Below are 18,770 nucleotides of genomic sequence, written 5' to 3'. Positions count from 1 at the left end.
TAAAACATACTTTGCATTATTGTTTCTGAGTGGTGCTCAACATTGGGTTCAGGGATCAGTAGTTTCACTGTCAAAGGGCCAATTACCTCTGCTCTCATTCAAACAATACACATTCACTTATTATTATTATTATTATTCATATCAGAATCAGATATCAATAATACCATTATTTCCCTAATATTCTCTCCGACACTCATCAACACACTTTGTCCCCCCCCTTCAATTCAAGATAAAACAAATATTAACTTATTAAAATACGCTTTCATTTTTCATCCTTAATTAACTTTAAAACATATCCCTCCAATTTTTAATAAATATACCAATTTCCATTCATAGAAATACTTTATTTTTTTTCAAATTTAAAAATACTTTTATCTATTTCAAAATAACAATTAGAAACAATATTATGGAATGAGAACTACAAACCAAACATTTTATAGAAACTAAAACTAAAATTAACTAATTTTATAAGGATAAAAAACAATGAACTAAAATTTTATTAGAATAATGAAAAACTAAACAAAAAACATTAAGAAAAAACAATATTAAAATTAGTTCCTTTTTCCAAAAGTAAAAACTAATTTAATCCTGAATTTTAATATAATTTAACAAAATAAATACACTTAGATTTCATTTCTTATTAGAAAGTATATATAAGTTAAGCCCTAATAATATGGGTGGGTTTTTAGTGCCCACCACCAACTTATGACGTTACAAATGTTCCCACAATTCATTGCGTGCGTGCGTGCGTGCCTTTAGAACGCCAAGGAACTTATCTCCGACAAGCATTTTTTTTTTCTCACTCTCATTTTCTTCTATTTATCCTTCCTCTCATCAGTTCAATCACAATTCATAATTTAAAAAAAAAAAAAATCACACTTGTTTTATTATATTATTTTTACATTTCAAAATTTGAGTTTATCTGATTTAAATGAAAATATAAGATGCAAAAATATATATTCATCATTAAACCAAATAAATTTGAGTCTCTTGTGTTAAATGTGTTAACTTATCCAACACACATCACACGAATAATCCTCGAATCCCTCAGATGAGAAATGTTAAGAAAACACTTCTTGTAACATATTATTAATCGAAAATTTAAAAGAAAAATAATGAGGAAAAAGTTATAACAGTAATGATATTTGACACTGAGTGAGTGTGAGAATGGTGTAAACTGTAGGATTATTCCCATCCCTCATTGTTAGGAAGAGGTGTATGAAATGGCAATGATGTCCCCATCAAACAACAACGATCGTTATAACGTCATTTTCCCTCTCATTTTCCGGGAAAATTTTTTTGCTTCCAGAGCCACATGGGTTGATCCGTTTCCGAACATATCGTTACGCTGTTCACTTCACTCGGGTGTTGGAAAAATTTGCAGACACTGTGGGCTCTCCCAAGAGGAGGAGCAGGTGGGTGGTGGGTGGTGGGTGGCCAAGCCTTAATGACAACAATCCCTCTAAAGTCATGCCAAATGCATCATCATCATCATCATCATTCATATTCATCACTGAATAATATCATTCATGTACCCACACACACATGACACAAAACAACACAACACAACACCACACAACTTTTGAGACAACAAAAGATTAAACCACTCCCAAATCCCAACCTCATCACAGTCGCAGAACATCATGCCATAGCCCCAACCAAAATCATTCAATCAATGAATGAATATGATGAATGAATGCCACTACCCATGCCCACACCTAACCTACATGATGCTCACGCGCCAAGCATAATTCTTTCGAGGAATAATGTTGTCGTGTGATTGATTCCATCAAAATCTACTAACTCACACCACCCATCATGCATCATCTAATGCCTTCTATCTAGGACTAGCATTCCAGTATCTCTATATCTTCAAAATAGGGTTTCACGTGTGTTTGTCAACCTTCGTAACCTTTGTCGGTCAAACACCCTTTTCCCTTGCACAGGTTTTTAAATTTCGCATTTTTAAATTCCAAAAAACTTCAACACAAAAGAAAAAGAGAGAAGACCCACTAAATATAAATACTTTTTTTTTTATTTCTTTTTTGAAAGGTGACCATTTCGGTCATCCTATGATCACGTAGTTTTCTCTCTCTATCTCTCTCTCTCTCTTTGATTATAAAGACTCTTCTCTTTCAAAACTCTTCTTCCTTAATTCTCAGTCCAAACCACACCCTTCTCTCTCTCTCTCTCTCTTTATATCTATCTCTCTTCACTTGGCCTATGCAGAGTAGGAGATCATGGAACTTGGTTTGAGCTTAGGAGACTCTTCAAGGCCTTTGCTTGGTTTCATGGAAAAGCCTCGTGAAGCCTCCAACCAACTGGGGTTAGGCTTCAGCACCACGTTATCAATTGGGCCAGTCATCACTGCACAAAAGGATCACCAAGATGAACAAGAAGATTTTGAAGAAGAAGAAGAACAAGAAACAAAGCCAAAGAAGAGCAACAACACTCACACAACAGAAGATCCTTCCGAACCCAACCCAGTTCTGCATCAGCTCGATCTTCTCCCTCAACTCTATCTCCCATGGCACCCTCCTTCTGAAAACGGTAAAGATCCACTTTTTTCACTTTTACCCACCCAGCAAGTTTTCTGATTGTTTTTTACACGACCCAAATCCCTTCCTTTCATTCTATGAAAAACAAAGACATCAATTAAATACAGTGTTATACATTTATCCGTACGGTTTCTTTTTTACAGTTTTTACTTCAGCAATGTGTGATAAGGATTTACTTACGTTAAAAGATTATCTGAATGAAACTCTGAAACTTCAATTTGATTGGAAGATAAACTGCTCCACCATTGGATATGAATTTTTGTCCTATTATATGGTATTATCTGAGTTTCGTTGATGGCTTATGGGTCTCGTGTGGACACGTGCAGGGAGTTTGTCATCTGAGTTGGGAGGTTCTTCCAGGGGGTTGGACGTGAACGCGCAGCCGCCGCAGGCGGAGGATGAGGCGGAGGAGGTGGCGGCGCTGTCATCATCTCCGAACAGCGCAGCTTCGTCGTTTCAAATGGATCTCTGCATATACAACAGAGGAGGGAGTTTCTACAAAAGGAACTACGAGGGTGAAGCTTATGATCAAAGGGCCTCTTCAAGAGCCAGCGATGAGGACGATAACAACGGTAGCGGCGGCGGAAACGCCAGAAAGAAACTCAGACTCTCCAAGGAACAATCTGCGTTCCTTGAAGAGAGTTTCAAAGAACACAACACTCTTAATCCTGTGAGTGTCAGAAATTGTTGAGATTCAATCATAGTTTTTGATCCATTTTTATCCGACTGAGTTTTTCTTTTTTCTAATTTAAGAAACATGTCATACGAAAATTGGTCCGGATAATAAAACTATATGAAATTTGTACAAAAGTCTTTGTCCTTTAATGATTTTTGTTTCGGTGTTTAGTACTAATAATAGTGTTGGACGCGTAATTTTGCGATGCAGAAACAAAAGCTTGCTCTTGCTAAACAACTCAATCTACGACCTCGCCAAGTAGAAGTGTGGTTTCAAAACCGAAGGGCAAGGTACGACGACATCATAAATACATGTTCTAGTCCACTGTTTGTGTTGTTTGTATTTAATGTTAGAACTTCATATCAGTTTCAATTTTGTTTTATGGCTTTTGGTTAGAAATATGATGTTTTTATGTTTGTGTGTACATGCAGGACGAAGTTGAAGCAAACAGAAGTGGATTGTGAGTACTTAAAAAGGTGTTGTGAGACACTAACAGAAGAGAATAGAAGACTTCACAAGGAGCTTCAAGAATTGAGGGCTTTGAAGAGTTCAAACCCGTTCTACATGCAATTACCAGCCACAACTTTGACCATGTGTCCTTCTTGTGAACGTGTGGCCACAAATTCCACATCCACATGCTCCTCTCTCAGTGCTCCTAATGCCACCATGAATGCAAATTCAGGAGCCATGGCCATTGTGAAAAGCAGTGCCAGCAACAATGATTCACCCTCCAAACCCATTGGGTTCCCATTTGGTAAACCCAGGTTTCATCCATTTGTCCACACCAGCCAACAACACCAATCCCCATCATCTTGAAAATATGCAGTTCAAGACTAGTAGAGTATTACTGAGTCCAGGCTTGGAAAATTGATTTGAATTTTGTATATAGTTCTGAGAGGCTCATAGTTTTCACTTTTATTTTGTTTTCTTATATAGAATTTGGATAATTGGGTTTTGTTTTTTCTTGTTTGGATCTCCATGTATTATTCCTTCTTTCTCGGGTTTTATCCATGGTGAAATCAGAAAGAAGAGAGATGAAAATTTTAGACAGTGAAGAAGAAGATAAATATCAATCAAAGAGAAAGAGAAAGGGAAATGATACCTTTTTTTTTCTATGTTCTACTTCTTCTTAATAAGATAAAAAATAATAATAATAATTTGCACATAGTAGTATTAGTTGCAGAAGTAGAAGAAAGTTGAAAATGGTTACCCTAATTAATTGAAAGTTTCAAATGTGGGTGCAAAATTAAATAGGTGGATTAATTAGAGTTAGGTAGGTATGGGTAATGGTGATGATAAGGAGTGGTTTAGAGAAAGAGGAAGAGAGTTTGAAATGTGTGGATTGGTCTAAGTTTTAATGATTTCATTTCTTGAAGACTTCAAACCTCAGCAGTCACTCATGATGAAGGAAGAGTTGAGAGAGAGAGAGAGAGAGAGAGAAGTCAAAGAAAATGGTGTGGTGGTGATTCATTGCTTCATTAAATTCATTTATTTATGGGTATGTGAGGGTTGATATGGCACACTGATAGGGGGCAATTGCATGCCTTTTGGTTCCGATGTGGGACTTTGGAGGGCAACAAATGGGACTGAGACCTAAAAGGGACAGGACAGGAATGCCACATTGATAAACACTGTCCCCTAAAGTGGGGTACCCCAATTATGAGTATGCACGAGGGAAGTACACTTTTCATTATTATAATTAATAAATGAGAGTACGAGAGTCCTCAACTTTTTTCCAAAACAAACCCTCTTTTTTCAATTCCACCAACCAAACTCTTGCTATTTTAATTACCAAACACCACCTGTTCATATTACAGGTCAGCAGATTCGGTTTCAGACAATTCAATTCAAACAATCACAAATTCAATTTTCTTTCTATACCTAATTATTATATCTTTCTAATTATATCTATAATATATATTAATATTAAATTTGAATTAACTCTTTTTAAATTATAAGAATTTATAATTTGAAAATATACCATTAAAATGTTTTATAAGTAAAATAGTAAGTTGAAATTTAATTTGTAAGAATAAAATTGTAAGTGCAAATATTATGATTCATTTAACATTATATTTTGAGTTTTTAGAAATAATTTATTCTTCATATTTATTAAAGAGTGTTTTTTAATTTGAATTTTATTATGCAGAATTCCTTCTTCTTCTTTGCTTTACATTATACTATATATTTATATCATTGAATATAATGATGTGATTTTCAAAATTATATTAGCAACATTGACTTTGTAAAGGATAACCAAATTTTCTAGTTTTTCTTATAAATATTAATTTTTAAAGTCTTAAATATGAAAGGGGAGGAGATCTCTAGTTGGAGTCTCTATAAATGTCATTAAGTACAATTTGAAGAAAGAATTTAAATATTTAAATTAATTTTATTCAACTTGATCTCAATTAATCGCATTCTTAATTTTTTTAATAACTATAATCATTTAAAAAAAATGTTTACGAAAAAACGAAACAAATTAATATATTCATTCTTGACTAACCACCACTTTTCATGGAGAAAGAAATATTAGATGGGCTGACACATTAATATTTGTTTTCGATAGATGAAAATTGATATAAAAAAAGTAATCAATTAGTCAATAAAAAAAATACAAAAAAAAATGTAAGTTCTTTTTATTTTGTCTAACAACCCTAAAGCGTTTTTAATTTGAATAAACTAAAAACATAAATCAAATATTTATAAATTTAATATGATTTATTTAAAAATGAATATGTTAAAGAAATTAAATTCTACCAACACTAATTTTTAAATTTATTTTATAAAAACTGTTTAAATTTTAAATTAAGATGTGAGTTGTATAATAATTCTTGAAAGTGAAATTGATATAAAAGAAAATTTGAGAAAATAAAGAAAAACTAGAATTAAGAATTAGAGTATAATTTGAGTAAAAGTTAAAAGATAAATACTTACATAGTATAAACCTTAAAGAGTTAAACATAATAAAGAAGGCAAAAAAATCATAAAGTTATTTGCCGATTAAGTAAAACAAGAAACAATTAAAAGAAGTAAAAACTTCTGAATTCAAGAATTTGGTTAATGAGAACATTAATCCTATTTTGTTATTTGCAATTTTCGTGGCTTTTTACAAATTTTTGTAAGTAATATTTTTTTTACCTTCTAAAACTTTCCAACTATAACAATTTTATGTATTTGAAATGTCTTCTTGTATTGATTACGAACATATAACTTCCTTTTTAATTTGCTTGACGAAAAACCTCTTTTTTTTTTTATACTTCTATAATTTATTCAAATAATAACGTTATTTATTTTCTTTTTGATATATATGACTATATTCAATTTCAATGCCTTTTTTTCCTTACAGATATTTCTAAAAGGTTTCTTTTGTAAGGTGTTGTTTATTATCATTAACAAATTAATTATTAAATATTAATAAATCTTATATTTTAGGATGGATCTCGCATTCAAATAATTTTTTTCATCTCTACCTATCTTCAATAAAAAATAAATATATTTATTATCATTAACAAATTAACTGTAAAATATTAATAAATCTTATATTTTAGAATTAACTTCCCATTCACATAAATGTTTCTACCTTTACCTATCATCAATAACAAATATAATGTATATCATCACTAAAAAATTAATTACAAAATATAAATAAACCTTGTATTTTAGAATTGACTTCTCATTTACGTAAATGTTTCCATTTTTACCTATCATCTTTGATTATTCAAAAGAGAAATTCACATTATCTTCATTATCAATACATCAATTATTGCTTGAACAACTTCTTCAAACAAATCTTTACTTTTGAATCCTCTCTAAATGACCCAATAATTATGCCGTTTTGAAGCCACATTTTAGTACCTTAAATCTCTTATATGAGATTTTTAAGAAACACTCACATTAAATATTAATGACTTTTTCACTTTTGCAACCAAGTAATATATAGTCCAATTTTTAGTTTATAATATTTTCACAATATTTTCATTTACCCTTGATCATCTTTATCTTTCTTCTTCTAGTTTTTGTATGCTACTTTTCTCGCTTTAGAAAACTTTCATCATTCATCATGGGGCAATAACATAATCTTATGTTTAACAAATGTTTTCCTCTACTAAAAACAGTTCTTTTGTAACTATACTTCCTCGACTCTAATGAAAAAATTTTAGACTTCAAAGTCAAGAATAAAATATTATACTCCATTTGAGTAAAATAAGAAGCTTCATCTGAGTAGTTATATGAACCATACTAACCATTCTAAAAAGAGCATACAAACCCTGAATACTTATGAGAGTTTAACTATGTGGAGCACCGAATGTGCGAACTCTGCATTTGAGATAAAGAAAGTGATGAGCATATAAAATGCATATGCATTCATGCATTAGTTTAGGCCATTTTTATTGATTTTTATATCATTGGAATGATTTCATCATGCATTATATTTGTTTCAGATCATACATTTGGATTTGTGTATTGTTTGTGTAAATAGGTGTTTTGAGATGTGCAATCATAGTATGGAGGAAGTTAGTGTCAAAAGTGCATGATTCAAAACAGTGAGTTCCATAGGTGTCTAGTGGATTTTTTTCACAACCTATGGATTTAGCTTTAAAGATGCAGGATTCAAAACAGCGAGTTTCATAGGTTTCATAGGTGGCCTGTGAATTTTTCAGTGAGCAATGTTAATCTTACTTGGACTGACAAGGATTTAAAAGAAAAACAAAAACAAAAAGGAAAAGGGGACAAACAATTAAGGAAGAGAGGTAACCACTTCAGCAAAAGGAATAAACATGGAAATGATAAAGAGAGAGAGAATTGTTTACGAGAAAAGGGGGTCTCTCTTCATCATCATCTTTTTCTTCTTCCGTAATTCTTAGCTTTTTCGCATTTTTCTACATTATGCAGAACTAATTTTCCCCTTTTGTTGGAGGATTGATGTAATACTCTGGATTATAGTTTATATTCTTTACATTTAATGTTTTGTTAATGTGATTTATCTCAATGTTCTGTTTATGGTTCTATTGTTTATTCTATGAGTAATTTCACAATTGGTAAATTAGGGATTGTTTGCGATTATAAATTGAACAAGTTAGATTTTGTCACAATTGGAAAATTGAGCATATCTAATTAGTTTACAATAAAGATGATTATTGTTCTTCATGATTCTATTGAATTTTTGTAATTGACCTAAGGGATTGGGGGTTCGAATTCAATGAATACATATCTAAGGGATTAAGGGTAAAACAGGTCTGAATAAACTCGAGTGGATAATTACATTTCTCGCATCAATTGAAAGGAATAAAATTCTATAGGAAAGAGTATGAAATTAATCCTCTAACAGTTCTTATATTGATTGAAGTTTTTGTCATAATTTTATGCTTGTCATTCTATTAAATCTCAATTGTTCAAAATTACGTAAATTAGGAATCTAGTATTCAACGAGTCAATCCTAGAGGAAAATATTTTATTACTACGTTAATGATTGGTGCACTTGCCCAACATTTATCAGAAAGCTATGTGATTATAATAAAAGTCAATTGAGTTTGACATATTGTGAGATAATCAATTATTAGATGATTCTCAAATGGATTTTCATCTGAACTTATGTGTTGCTCCTAACCCTTTTAAGTACTTAATGTATGTGTTTCAATCCAAAGTTGTATTGTATTAATTTGCGGATATGTTGCCATCCAAGCTTAGTTGAAGTAAGTTACATATGGTTAAACGAATTCCATTGTCTAAGCTCGCTCATCGTCCCAATTGGAGGTGAGGTGGAGCATTGTTAGGGGGTCACCACGGAGAATCTAACAGTGTTTGATCCAAGGGTGGCACTGACTAGCTATAAAAACTATTTCACATCCTTTGAACCAGAGTGCTCCTGGGCTCACTTCTTCTTACACTACAAGAAAATCATGATTTACCTACTAATTATTACATACGGATATAAATTCGTAGGTAAATTGAACATTATATATGGATATTACCTACCGCTCATAATCGGTAGGTAAACTGAACATTACATACAGATGTTACCTACCTATTATGATCCATACATAAACTGAATATTACATACAGATATTTACCTACCGATTTTGATATGTAGGCAAATGTAACTTATTTTAATTTATTTTGAAAGTTCCTTTGAGTTTCTATTCTCCCTCTCACTCAAATTTTATTTTTTACCCAAACTAAAAACCCCATTCATTTTTTAACACTCACCTACACTTGGACTCAGTGTGTAAGACCCGTAGAATTTAATTAATTAAATAATTAATTAATTAATAAATGCGGGAGGGGAAATAATTATGACATTAAATTATGGTTCATACGACGTGAAAAAGTACTAGCTCATATGGTTGAGAGTACTTGGTTTGTGTGAGAGGACTTGGGTTCGAGTTCTATGTATGCTAACTTTTGTGTTAATGTTTTACTATTTAAATTATGGAATCGTGTTATGGTCTAATATGGTGATTGAATTGTGATTTCTAGCATGAACTATGAATTGGTTAAATGGTTTGATATTGATTTGGTGATTGCATGGTTATGGGTTCAAGTCTTGGAGAACTTACATTAAACTTTATATTTTTGGCATTTTTGGTTTTGACTTGAATATGGAAAGGTGGGAAGGAAACCTAAGTGAGTGGGCCTCCAAAGGAGGCTGGAAAGGCAGCCGTAGGGGGGAGTTGAATGGCACATTATGTCCTATTCAATGCCATTTTCGTTTTGAGAATTAATCACTTAGTTTAGGCACACTTTAAAAAGGAAAATTAGGTTAAGGGCTAAGGTTTGACAAGTTGGGAAGCATACTAGAGAGAGAGCACGAAAATCTGAGTGTTGTGAGACTTGAGGGAGGGTTGCGTTGCTGAATAGTGAGCAAGCAAGGAAGGTGGGTGATCAAAGGGGAACCTTACAAATTGTCAAGCTTAAGCGAAGGAGAACCAGGTTAGGGGAGTTTTACTCGCTATTGTATATGTGCATGAATATACGTATGATCACTTGCTTATTTGAATGCCTCTGTTGAGTCTAAAGTTGTAAAATTTCACGTTTCTGGAAATTTTCCATAAACCGCCTGGCGAGTCTTCAAAGCCGCCAGGCGGCACATACTTTTTGTACTATCCTGGGTTCCTGGAGAAGGAACGGCCTGGCGGCACATACCTGGCCGCCAGGCGACGCATGGGAGATCTTCATTTTTTTGGGTTTGGATGAAGCGCTTGGCGGTGGCTAGTGAACTGCCAGGCGGCACGAGGGGGTTTTTGGCTCGAATCAGTATTGTGGGTGATCTGGGCTGTTTCTGATCGGTGAAAAAGGGGGAATTGGTAATTATAAGACAATACGAGTGGTATTTTGTTGATTTTTGGCTTGAATGGTATGTATAAGTAATGGAACAGTGTTAGGGTTGGAGGTACAAGAGACCTTGCTGTTAGACTTGCTGATGTTGAAATCGTAAGAGAGAATTTGGTATAGATTGAGGGAAGGATTACACTTGGGTCTATGTGCGAGTGAATGAGAGTGTAAATTAAGTGAATATTAGACAGGAAAACGCAGCAAGGGGATGGGAAAAAATAGTGAGGGAACGTGACAGAACCTGGATTCTTTCTAGGTCTGGTGTACCGCCTGGCGGACTAAAGGACACCGCCAGGTGACGACGAGGTAATCAGAGGCTTGAGGGAACGTTGGAGTGCGTCTGGTTCGGGTTAGATGCGAGAATAATATGAACGCGCAATAATAGAGAGTAATTCAATGATAAAGTTTCTTTAGGATACATTTTGAGTGGGATAACAAGTCATGAAGGTTAAAGGATGGAGAACCCCAAGGGGATCTTGAGGCTGGGAAAAATAAGCTTTAATTAGGAATGAAGTGTGAGGCACAACTAAGGTTGGATGGGTATGAGTTTGAGACAGCCGAGTATAGGATAATTGATTGAGATGGTTAATCACATGTCAACTGGACTAAGGGTTTGGTTATTGGGTATGAACTTTCTGTTTTGGGTGAGTATGAGTGGATTAGCCATGATGATGATAGGTAATATTCACCTTAATATTAAACTTGGGAATAGAGAAAGGAATGGAGAAGTCCGTGAAAGGGAATGAAGGACCATTAGAAGTACTAAAATGTGTTAAGCCATATACAATCTGTTCTGGTATAACGCTTGGCGGGAGAGAATGACTCCGCCAGGCGATAGAGAGGAAAATAGAAAGAGTCTGTCAGCGCAGCGCCTGGTGGTCGGCCTTTGGGCGCCAGGCGGTATAGGTGCAACAGTGAGCCACTGCTACGTTGGCGCCTGGCGGTGAGAGTAATACCGCCAGGCGGTACCTGCAGTGAAGGGAATTTTGTGGTGCTGTGCGCCTGGCGGTACGCGACACCCGCCAGGCGGTCTGGGAGCTGGCAACGCCTGGTGGCACGTGTCCCCCGCCAAGCGATTTATACTGCTGCAGTGTTGATTTGGAATGTGTATTTATGATCTACAAGGCGTCTTTTGGTGCTTTAAAGGTGGGGTTGCTGGTGTTCCTTGAGTTGTGGCTCGGAACGTATCCTTTGAGTTGTGGCTCGGGATAGGGGTTAAGCACGTGATATTCCTTGAGTTGTGGCTCGGAATAGCATCTCTTGAGTTGTGGCTCGGGTTGGCGAGTGTTACCGGTGTGAGTGTGCTGGTTGTGGCCAGTACGGATGGGTCCAGATAGATTGCCCTCCTCAGTTGTTGGCTGACGAGTTTGGTAGTCTTGGGACGATACAAACTATGTTCGTATATGAGAACTCTACCTGGCGTTGTGGTGTATGATCTGTAGCATGTTTTCCCGCACGTGCTCTATCGGTTGTGGCCGATAAGTATGGCAACAGGTCACCTTGAGGTAATCATTAGACGATGTAGAACACGAATAATCTGATTGGGGGTCGGATTGCAGGAATAAAAGTATAGGGCAATGTGGGAAGTTAAGTTAAGTGTTGTGATATGTATGCATATTGATATATATATATATATATATATATATATATATATATATGTTTGTAGCATTGTATATATATGATTTATCTGCTAAGCTCACCCTATCTGCGTGTGTGTGGCGATGATCGTGTACGCGGTACACGGGAGCAGATGTTGATGATGCATGTGGCTCTGGTGCAGCTTAGTCGCGGAGAGGGGTTTGACTTGGGGAACTCTTATGTTTATCTATTGTTTTTGAAAACAATTGTAAACCCTGATGGGTGACTTGATAATATTGTGACTTTGGTTTTGTAATAAACGTTATAAACTTTATCTGATCGTTTAATAAAGTTTTAAATTTTCCCGCGTTTTGGGAAAATGAGGTATTATGAAATGCGCTGTTTTTATTTATTTCTTTTATTTATTTATAAATCCGTAATATCCTGACAGGATGTTACACAGTGACTCTCTTCTAAACCCTAATTCCTTCATTTCCTCTTTCCTAAAGCCACTGCTCCAGGATCTTTCACTTTTTCATGTTTCATTTTGTATCTTTCCTAGGGCTGCTTTCGAGTCATATTGTTCGAGGTCATTGTTGGTATCGATAGATTCAGAGCGAAAGAGGATCGGATAGAGAGTTGGGGTCGGAGAGAACACAGAAGAAGTGGTAGGTATGGTCAAGGGTGTCGTCGTCATCCCTTTGAGGCTCATTGACGCGGAACTGTAAGAGCTTCGGTGGAATGGAGAAAGATTGTTTGAAAAGCCTAGATTTCTCGATTGCTTGTATTTTCTTCTTGACCTTCTCATTCTCTTTCCTCCTATTTCTCATTACCGCTAAAAAAAACAAGGGTTTTAAAGTTGCTTCCAGATTTTCACCTTTACTATTTATTATTTTCCATGCTTCTAATAAAATAGTTCTGCCAAACAATTTTAGATTATTTTTCTTTTTCTCATTTTTTTGTGAAATTTAACTACAGTTTTTGTTTAAAAAATATTCTTATTCATTTGGTCTCTATGCTTTTTGCACACTTGGTTATTGAGGGGTATCTTGAGTTAGACATGAAGATAGAAAAATCCTCCCAAAACTTGTAGCGCATTGAACTTGAGTGAATAATTGATGATTTCATCTTCATGTGCTTTTTTGCTGGAAATTAATATCTGAAATAGAAGAGCCTAAATCGAAAGGGCTTATTTGAGATAATGAGGATGCTGTAAGTTGAAATGTATTTGGAAAATATACACATCCATTCATATTTTACTATTAATTTGGGCTCATGTGTTTCCCTCATTTCCCATGCAGAGGTGGGAAGAAAAGAATGATTTCTTTCTTCATCTTGACTATGAAGATACTTTTGACGATACTCTTCTAATTAAGGTAACAGATTCAAAGAAGTTGTCTGTTTTGGTATGCTTCTGTTAGACATGATGAAGGAAGTTGTTGTATTGTTGACACCTTCATTTATACAGTTTTGTTGACACCTTTCAAGATAATTACCTACGGATTTATCCGTAGATAATTTAGCTACGACCATTTTATCTATGGATTTTTGTCTGTAAGTAATCCGTAGGTAAATCTATTTTATCTACGGATTTTGTGCATTATCTACGGATTTTTGTGGTAGATAATATCACTTTTTCTTGTAGTGTTAGTGTGACCACCATCGAAACTTCTTATTGAGGCATGTGTTATCAAAGCAAAGGAAAAAATTGTTTTGAAACTACTATCCACAAATTTTAAATAAAATGTCTTATTATAATAAAATATTAATGTTGAAAAGAGATGGAGTGTCAAGATAACACTCCACAAAGAGATTGCAAAATTTTAACCATAAATTTTCATGGTAGCACGAGTGAGACGATATGGACTATCTTTGCACAAGGTAATGATAGTATAAAATGTGGAGGCAGGATACAATTTTACCTGGACTGATGAAGCCGGATGAGCCTTGTTGGGATCACATCATGGATCCTACGGTTGGCATCAAATGTTCTTACTGAAAATTTACCTAGTTGATTCAAGATAATTAGTCTGATCTTTAGAGTGGGTGTAAGCTCTAATCTACCACAAGAGAGGAAGTCCACATATAAAGACTCTGACATTCAAGTTAATAAGGAGTATTTTGTGAGTATAAGAGTAAAGAATGAGTATTTAGTTAAGTTACTCATTGTGATGAGGGGTATTCACAGGTTGTTAGTATGACAACAAATAAGATAAGATCAAAATATACTAAATATCATCTTTCCGTATTTATGTTATCATAAATATCATCTTTCCTTGATTTTAGGGGTGTTAATATATCATATAGATCTTACACTTAGATTCCATACTTATTTAACCATTTTGCACCTTGCAATAATAATATATTTTGGATTAGTAGTTAAGACAAAGTCCTATTCATTGATTTTTTTTTTTTGTTTGAGAATCAGTTTAGGGATGACAACTGATAAAAAATAAAATTAGTTTCATGTTTTCCCATGAGGTATTCCCCCAAGTGATTTAAAAGTTTCGAATCTCTATGGAAAAACAATGCTTTTAGGAAGTTTTCATAGACCTTGGATTGTGCTAATCCACATTTGATCATATAATTGTTCATCTTTCATACCCTTTCTAACTCAAAGCTTTTTGTTGGTGATGAATCGAACACTATATAATCAAAGTACCCCTATATAGTTTATGTTGGAGAACAATCATCTGTTATTTCTTGTGTTTATCTTCACCAATTTTTAGATTACTTTTTCTAATAAAGCATATTCTTCCCCACTCGTTTGATAATGATCTTACACTGGACAACGCAACACTTCGTTATATTCGTCTCTCATCAAGTTTCTCATTTTCTTCAAAAGTATCCTTTAAATTGTTTCACATATCATAACATTTACTTGGAGAGGATAGTATAAGCACTATGTAAAGAGAAATAAAAAATTGTTTTTCTTTTCAATTCAGACATTGATTAACAATGACGTATACTTAACCTAATTAGGAGTATACTTTTTGACATTAAAAATAGTGCAATGGATCATGACATGTATATAAATTGTTCTCCTTATTTGCTTCCAATGATAAAATAGCAGATTTTATGTACACAATAAATATGCATTAAAACACTCCAAAAGATGATTCCTTATCCTTTCCAAATTCTTGTGTCACAAATGGTTGAGGAAAAAAGAGAGAAACTGGAAGTGAATTATTTTAAAGAGTAAAAGACAAGGACATGATTTGTATGATTAAGGTAGCACCAATAACATGAAAGATGATAACTCATGCAAGGGATGTGTTGGCTCTCAAATATTAATGCTCATAGTTGAGGTTTGCAGGTGGACACATAAATGAAGAGACAAAGCACAACTCATGCAAAAGCAAAGCTTATGATTAAAATATGCAACCGACCATGGACCCATTTGTTTCATATCTCCATTGGAAACTCAAAGAAGGGAAATGAAAAAAAATAAATAAATAAAATTAAAGACATGACCTAATCACCTTAGTAGAATGTTCAACTGCCATTATTATATATCATCCAATCATTTGTGTTCTGCTTTTCTGTCATATTTCACAAACCTTTTTTTCTTTAATAAACAAAGAATAATTAACGGTCATAAATTTATTTATTTTCCTTGTTTTGTTTTAATTTTTTTTAAGAAACAAATACTTATATAGTGTTTCGTATATTTAAACATGTATACGGTGGAAAAGTTGTAGATTGAGATAGTTATGATTAGCTTGCAGTGAAAAATGTGTAGTAAAAATTTAAAAAGTGGGAAAGATTGAAAAGGGAATGAATGGTGTTGCAGGCTTAGTTTGACCTAATTAAGATTAGGAGTATGGATGTAATTTATACTAAAGTAAAAGTAATATATTTTAGGTTTCATGGAGTCTAAAGGACGTGATGGGTGGGTAAATGTTGGATATGATTTGTGAAGAATAAGGTAGTATGTTGAAAAGTTCAATCCAAGTTTTTCACTCTAAAATTGTTGGAAGACCAGAAGACCCCACTTGCACTCAAAGTAGGGAAGCAACTTTCAGAGGGATTTGATTTATATTTTTGTTTTTTATTTGGTGAATATGGATTTGGTAGACTAATATTCAAAATATTCTACAATTTATTAAATAATATATCTATTATCTCAAATTTTTATATTTAAAAAAATAATTGACTTTTAAGTTTTTTATAAATTTGGCTTTCTAAAAAAATTGTTATATCGGGTATTTAAAGATTTTCTATTTTTCAATTCAATCTCATGTTATTTTTTAACTAGTTTTTAACTAGATCTCATGATTGTTATAATGTTTTGTTAATGTGATTTCTTATCTCTACATGATAAGAAATATGATGTTTTTTTAATAATAAACCAAAATTGAAGTTAATATAAAATAATAAGTGGTTTTTACTGTTCTAATATTATTTTATATTAAGTACAAAATCTAACTTTTCTTAATACGTGAAAACAATAAAATAAGATGACAGGACAAAATAACGATTTTATAATTTAATTAACAAAAATTAAATTATAAAATTACTCAAATATAAAAATTTTGAGTACTCTATAAATATAAAAAGATCCAATAAATTTAATATAAACCCAAACTTATAAAAGATTTAAAACTTAATCAAAACTTTTTTAAAAAAAATGACATAATAGCAAGTAGTAGCATTTATTTTTGGTTGTGATCTTGCTAAAGTTTAGTTAATGGGCAGCATTGACATAAGTGGGATATCTAACTTAAATTCTAAGCCAATCCTCGTATTGTAGATATCCGTGTGAAAGTGCTTCCTACGTAGTGCACCATTATCAAACAAAATTAAGCTATATTTTGGTGGCCATTTCAATTAGTCAAACCACGAGTGCCAACTTTTTCATTTAATCCAAACCTTCTTAAGGAAGAAACTTATAAACCAATACCTATATATTCCCGGTAAAATAAGTGTTGACCTATTGTTTATGTAGACCTACTCAAAATATTCAAAAACATCAAAATGTAAATGATTAAGTATTAGTTTAGGGAATATATTTTTTCTCCTTCTCAAAATTTAAATATATATATATATATATATATATATATATATATATATATATAATTGTTAGGATCAAGCGTTTATCATGAGGCCAAAAGCTATAGCTATTATTTAAGACGTAACTTTTTCTACTTAAGAGTGTAACATTGTCCAAACGTCACGATTTGATTATCACTCAGTCCACTTGGCCTTTGCCACGGAACAATTGATGTCACATACAACAATTATATATATAATATTTATGATATTTTATTGCCTTTAATTATATCTTAAAATCAATTTTTATATGAGGTTTTAATTTTTGTATGTTATATCACTTTTAGGAGTCTATTTATTCCTTTTATTGTCGTGTTACAAATTGTATAAAATCTCATTTTAATAATATTAAATTTTTATTTTATTCTTCTAAATATATGGTCTTATTTAAAATTCTGATTCTTAAATTTTATGGCTTATCAACATGTTTTGAGGATTTATAAATTTTAGATATTAAACCTCTTTTTCTCTCTATATATATAAGTATAAACATTGCCCTAAAGATGTTAAAAATTTGTGAAATATAATGTTACTGACAAATTAAATAGCAGTGATGACTATGAGTAAATGAGTGATTGAAGATGATAACATACACTCATCAACTTATAATTAGCACTCTTTAATTTTGTCAAAAATGGCTTTGCTTTTCCATTTTTAGTTTTCTTCCACCTTTTGAAATTTCCTACGAAAAGCAAAAAGCTAAAGAGATTCATTTGTAATGGTTGTTGATCTTGGATAAGCATTAAGGTTCCATGAAATGTTAAATCATAAGAGGTGCCAAACCCAGTTCTGTGTGGAATATTTCACACATTATAAACAACAGTGCAAAACCACTAAGCAAAATTGCAATAATTCAAAAGCTATCTTTCAGTAATCTATTAGTGGGAAATAAAAAACATAAGGTCAAGTTTTGGAAAAGTTTATGAAACACACCTTTTACTATATCTGGTCAATAACTACACACAACAAAGCACTTCCCGGGATAGATTAATGATTAGTTAAATTTTGGTTTTTTATTTATTTCATAATTATATTTAAATTTCAAATCATTTTCAATATATAAATTTTTTAAAAGAATATGTTGACCAATTTACTTTTGATTTGTGCATCTGTTAAGTTGGCACTTGCTAGGGATTAAAATAGTAGTGTTTACTATTTATTTAAAGAAAATGTTAAACGTGTTTGAACATTATTTTTTGTTAATAACTAGTACGAGATTATATATATATATATATATATATATATATATATATATATATATATATATTGTGAAAATATATTTCAAAGTTAAAATTATATACAATCTTGAGGTATATTCTTTAAATAGAATTTTAATAATGTTATTTAAAAAAGTTAAATAAAAAATTAAATTTAATGTATTATATATTAAAATACTGAATTAGTAATAGGCTTGTGGAGAGTAATGTTTGTAATAATAAGTAAAGGATTAATAGTATTTTTGATTAGTAATGATTCTTCTAGTCCTCAACGTCTGTATATTTAAGAAATAAAAAACTTAATGTTTTACTTTTTACTAGATTAGCATTAACGTCATTTTTTTCATGAGTAAT

The 18,770-nt window shown here is 32.5% G+C and overlaps 1 protein-coding gene across 1 annotated transcript; it reads left to right on the top strand.

The window, feature by feature from the left end:
• The first annotated feature begins 2,077 nt into the window (after positions 1 to 2,077).
• Positions 2,078 to 4,349, top strand: LOC114174567 (homeobox-leucine zipper protein HAT14-like). The gene is made up of 4 exons (XM_028059402.2): positions 2,078 to 2,550; positions 2,885 to 3,228; positions 3,445 to 3,524; positions 3,666 to 4,349. Exons 1-4 carry the CDS (start codon positions 2,241 to 2,243, stop codon positions 4,048 to 4,050), a joined length of 1,119 nt encoding a protein of 372 aa, XP_027915203.1. The 5' UTR covers positions 2,078 to 2,240; the 3' UTR covers positions 4,051 to 4,349.
• Positions 4,350 to 18,770: the final 14,421 nt, after the last annotated feature.

The sequence above is a fragment of the Vigna unguiculata genome, chromosome 1, assembly GCF_037176805.1.
Source record: "Vigna unguiculata cultivar grain cowpea cultivar isolate G323 ecotype 2 chromosome 1, ASM3717680v1, whole genome shotgun sequence".
NCBI lineage: Eukaryota > Viridiplantae > Streptophyta > Magnoliopsida > Fabales > Fabaceae > Vigna > Vigna unguiculata.
Note: the sequence above shows the minus strand (reverse complement) of the source record. Positions and strands in the feature narration are given on the sequence as shown.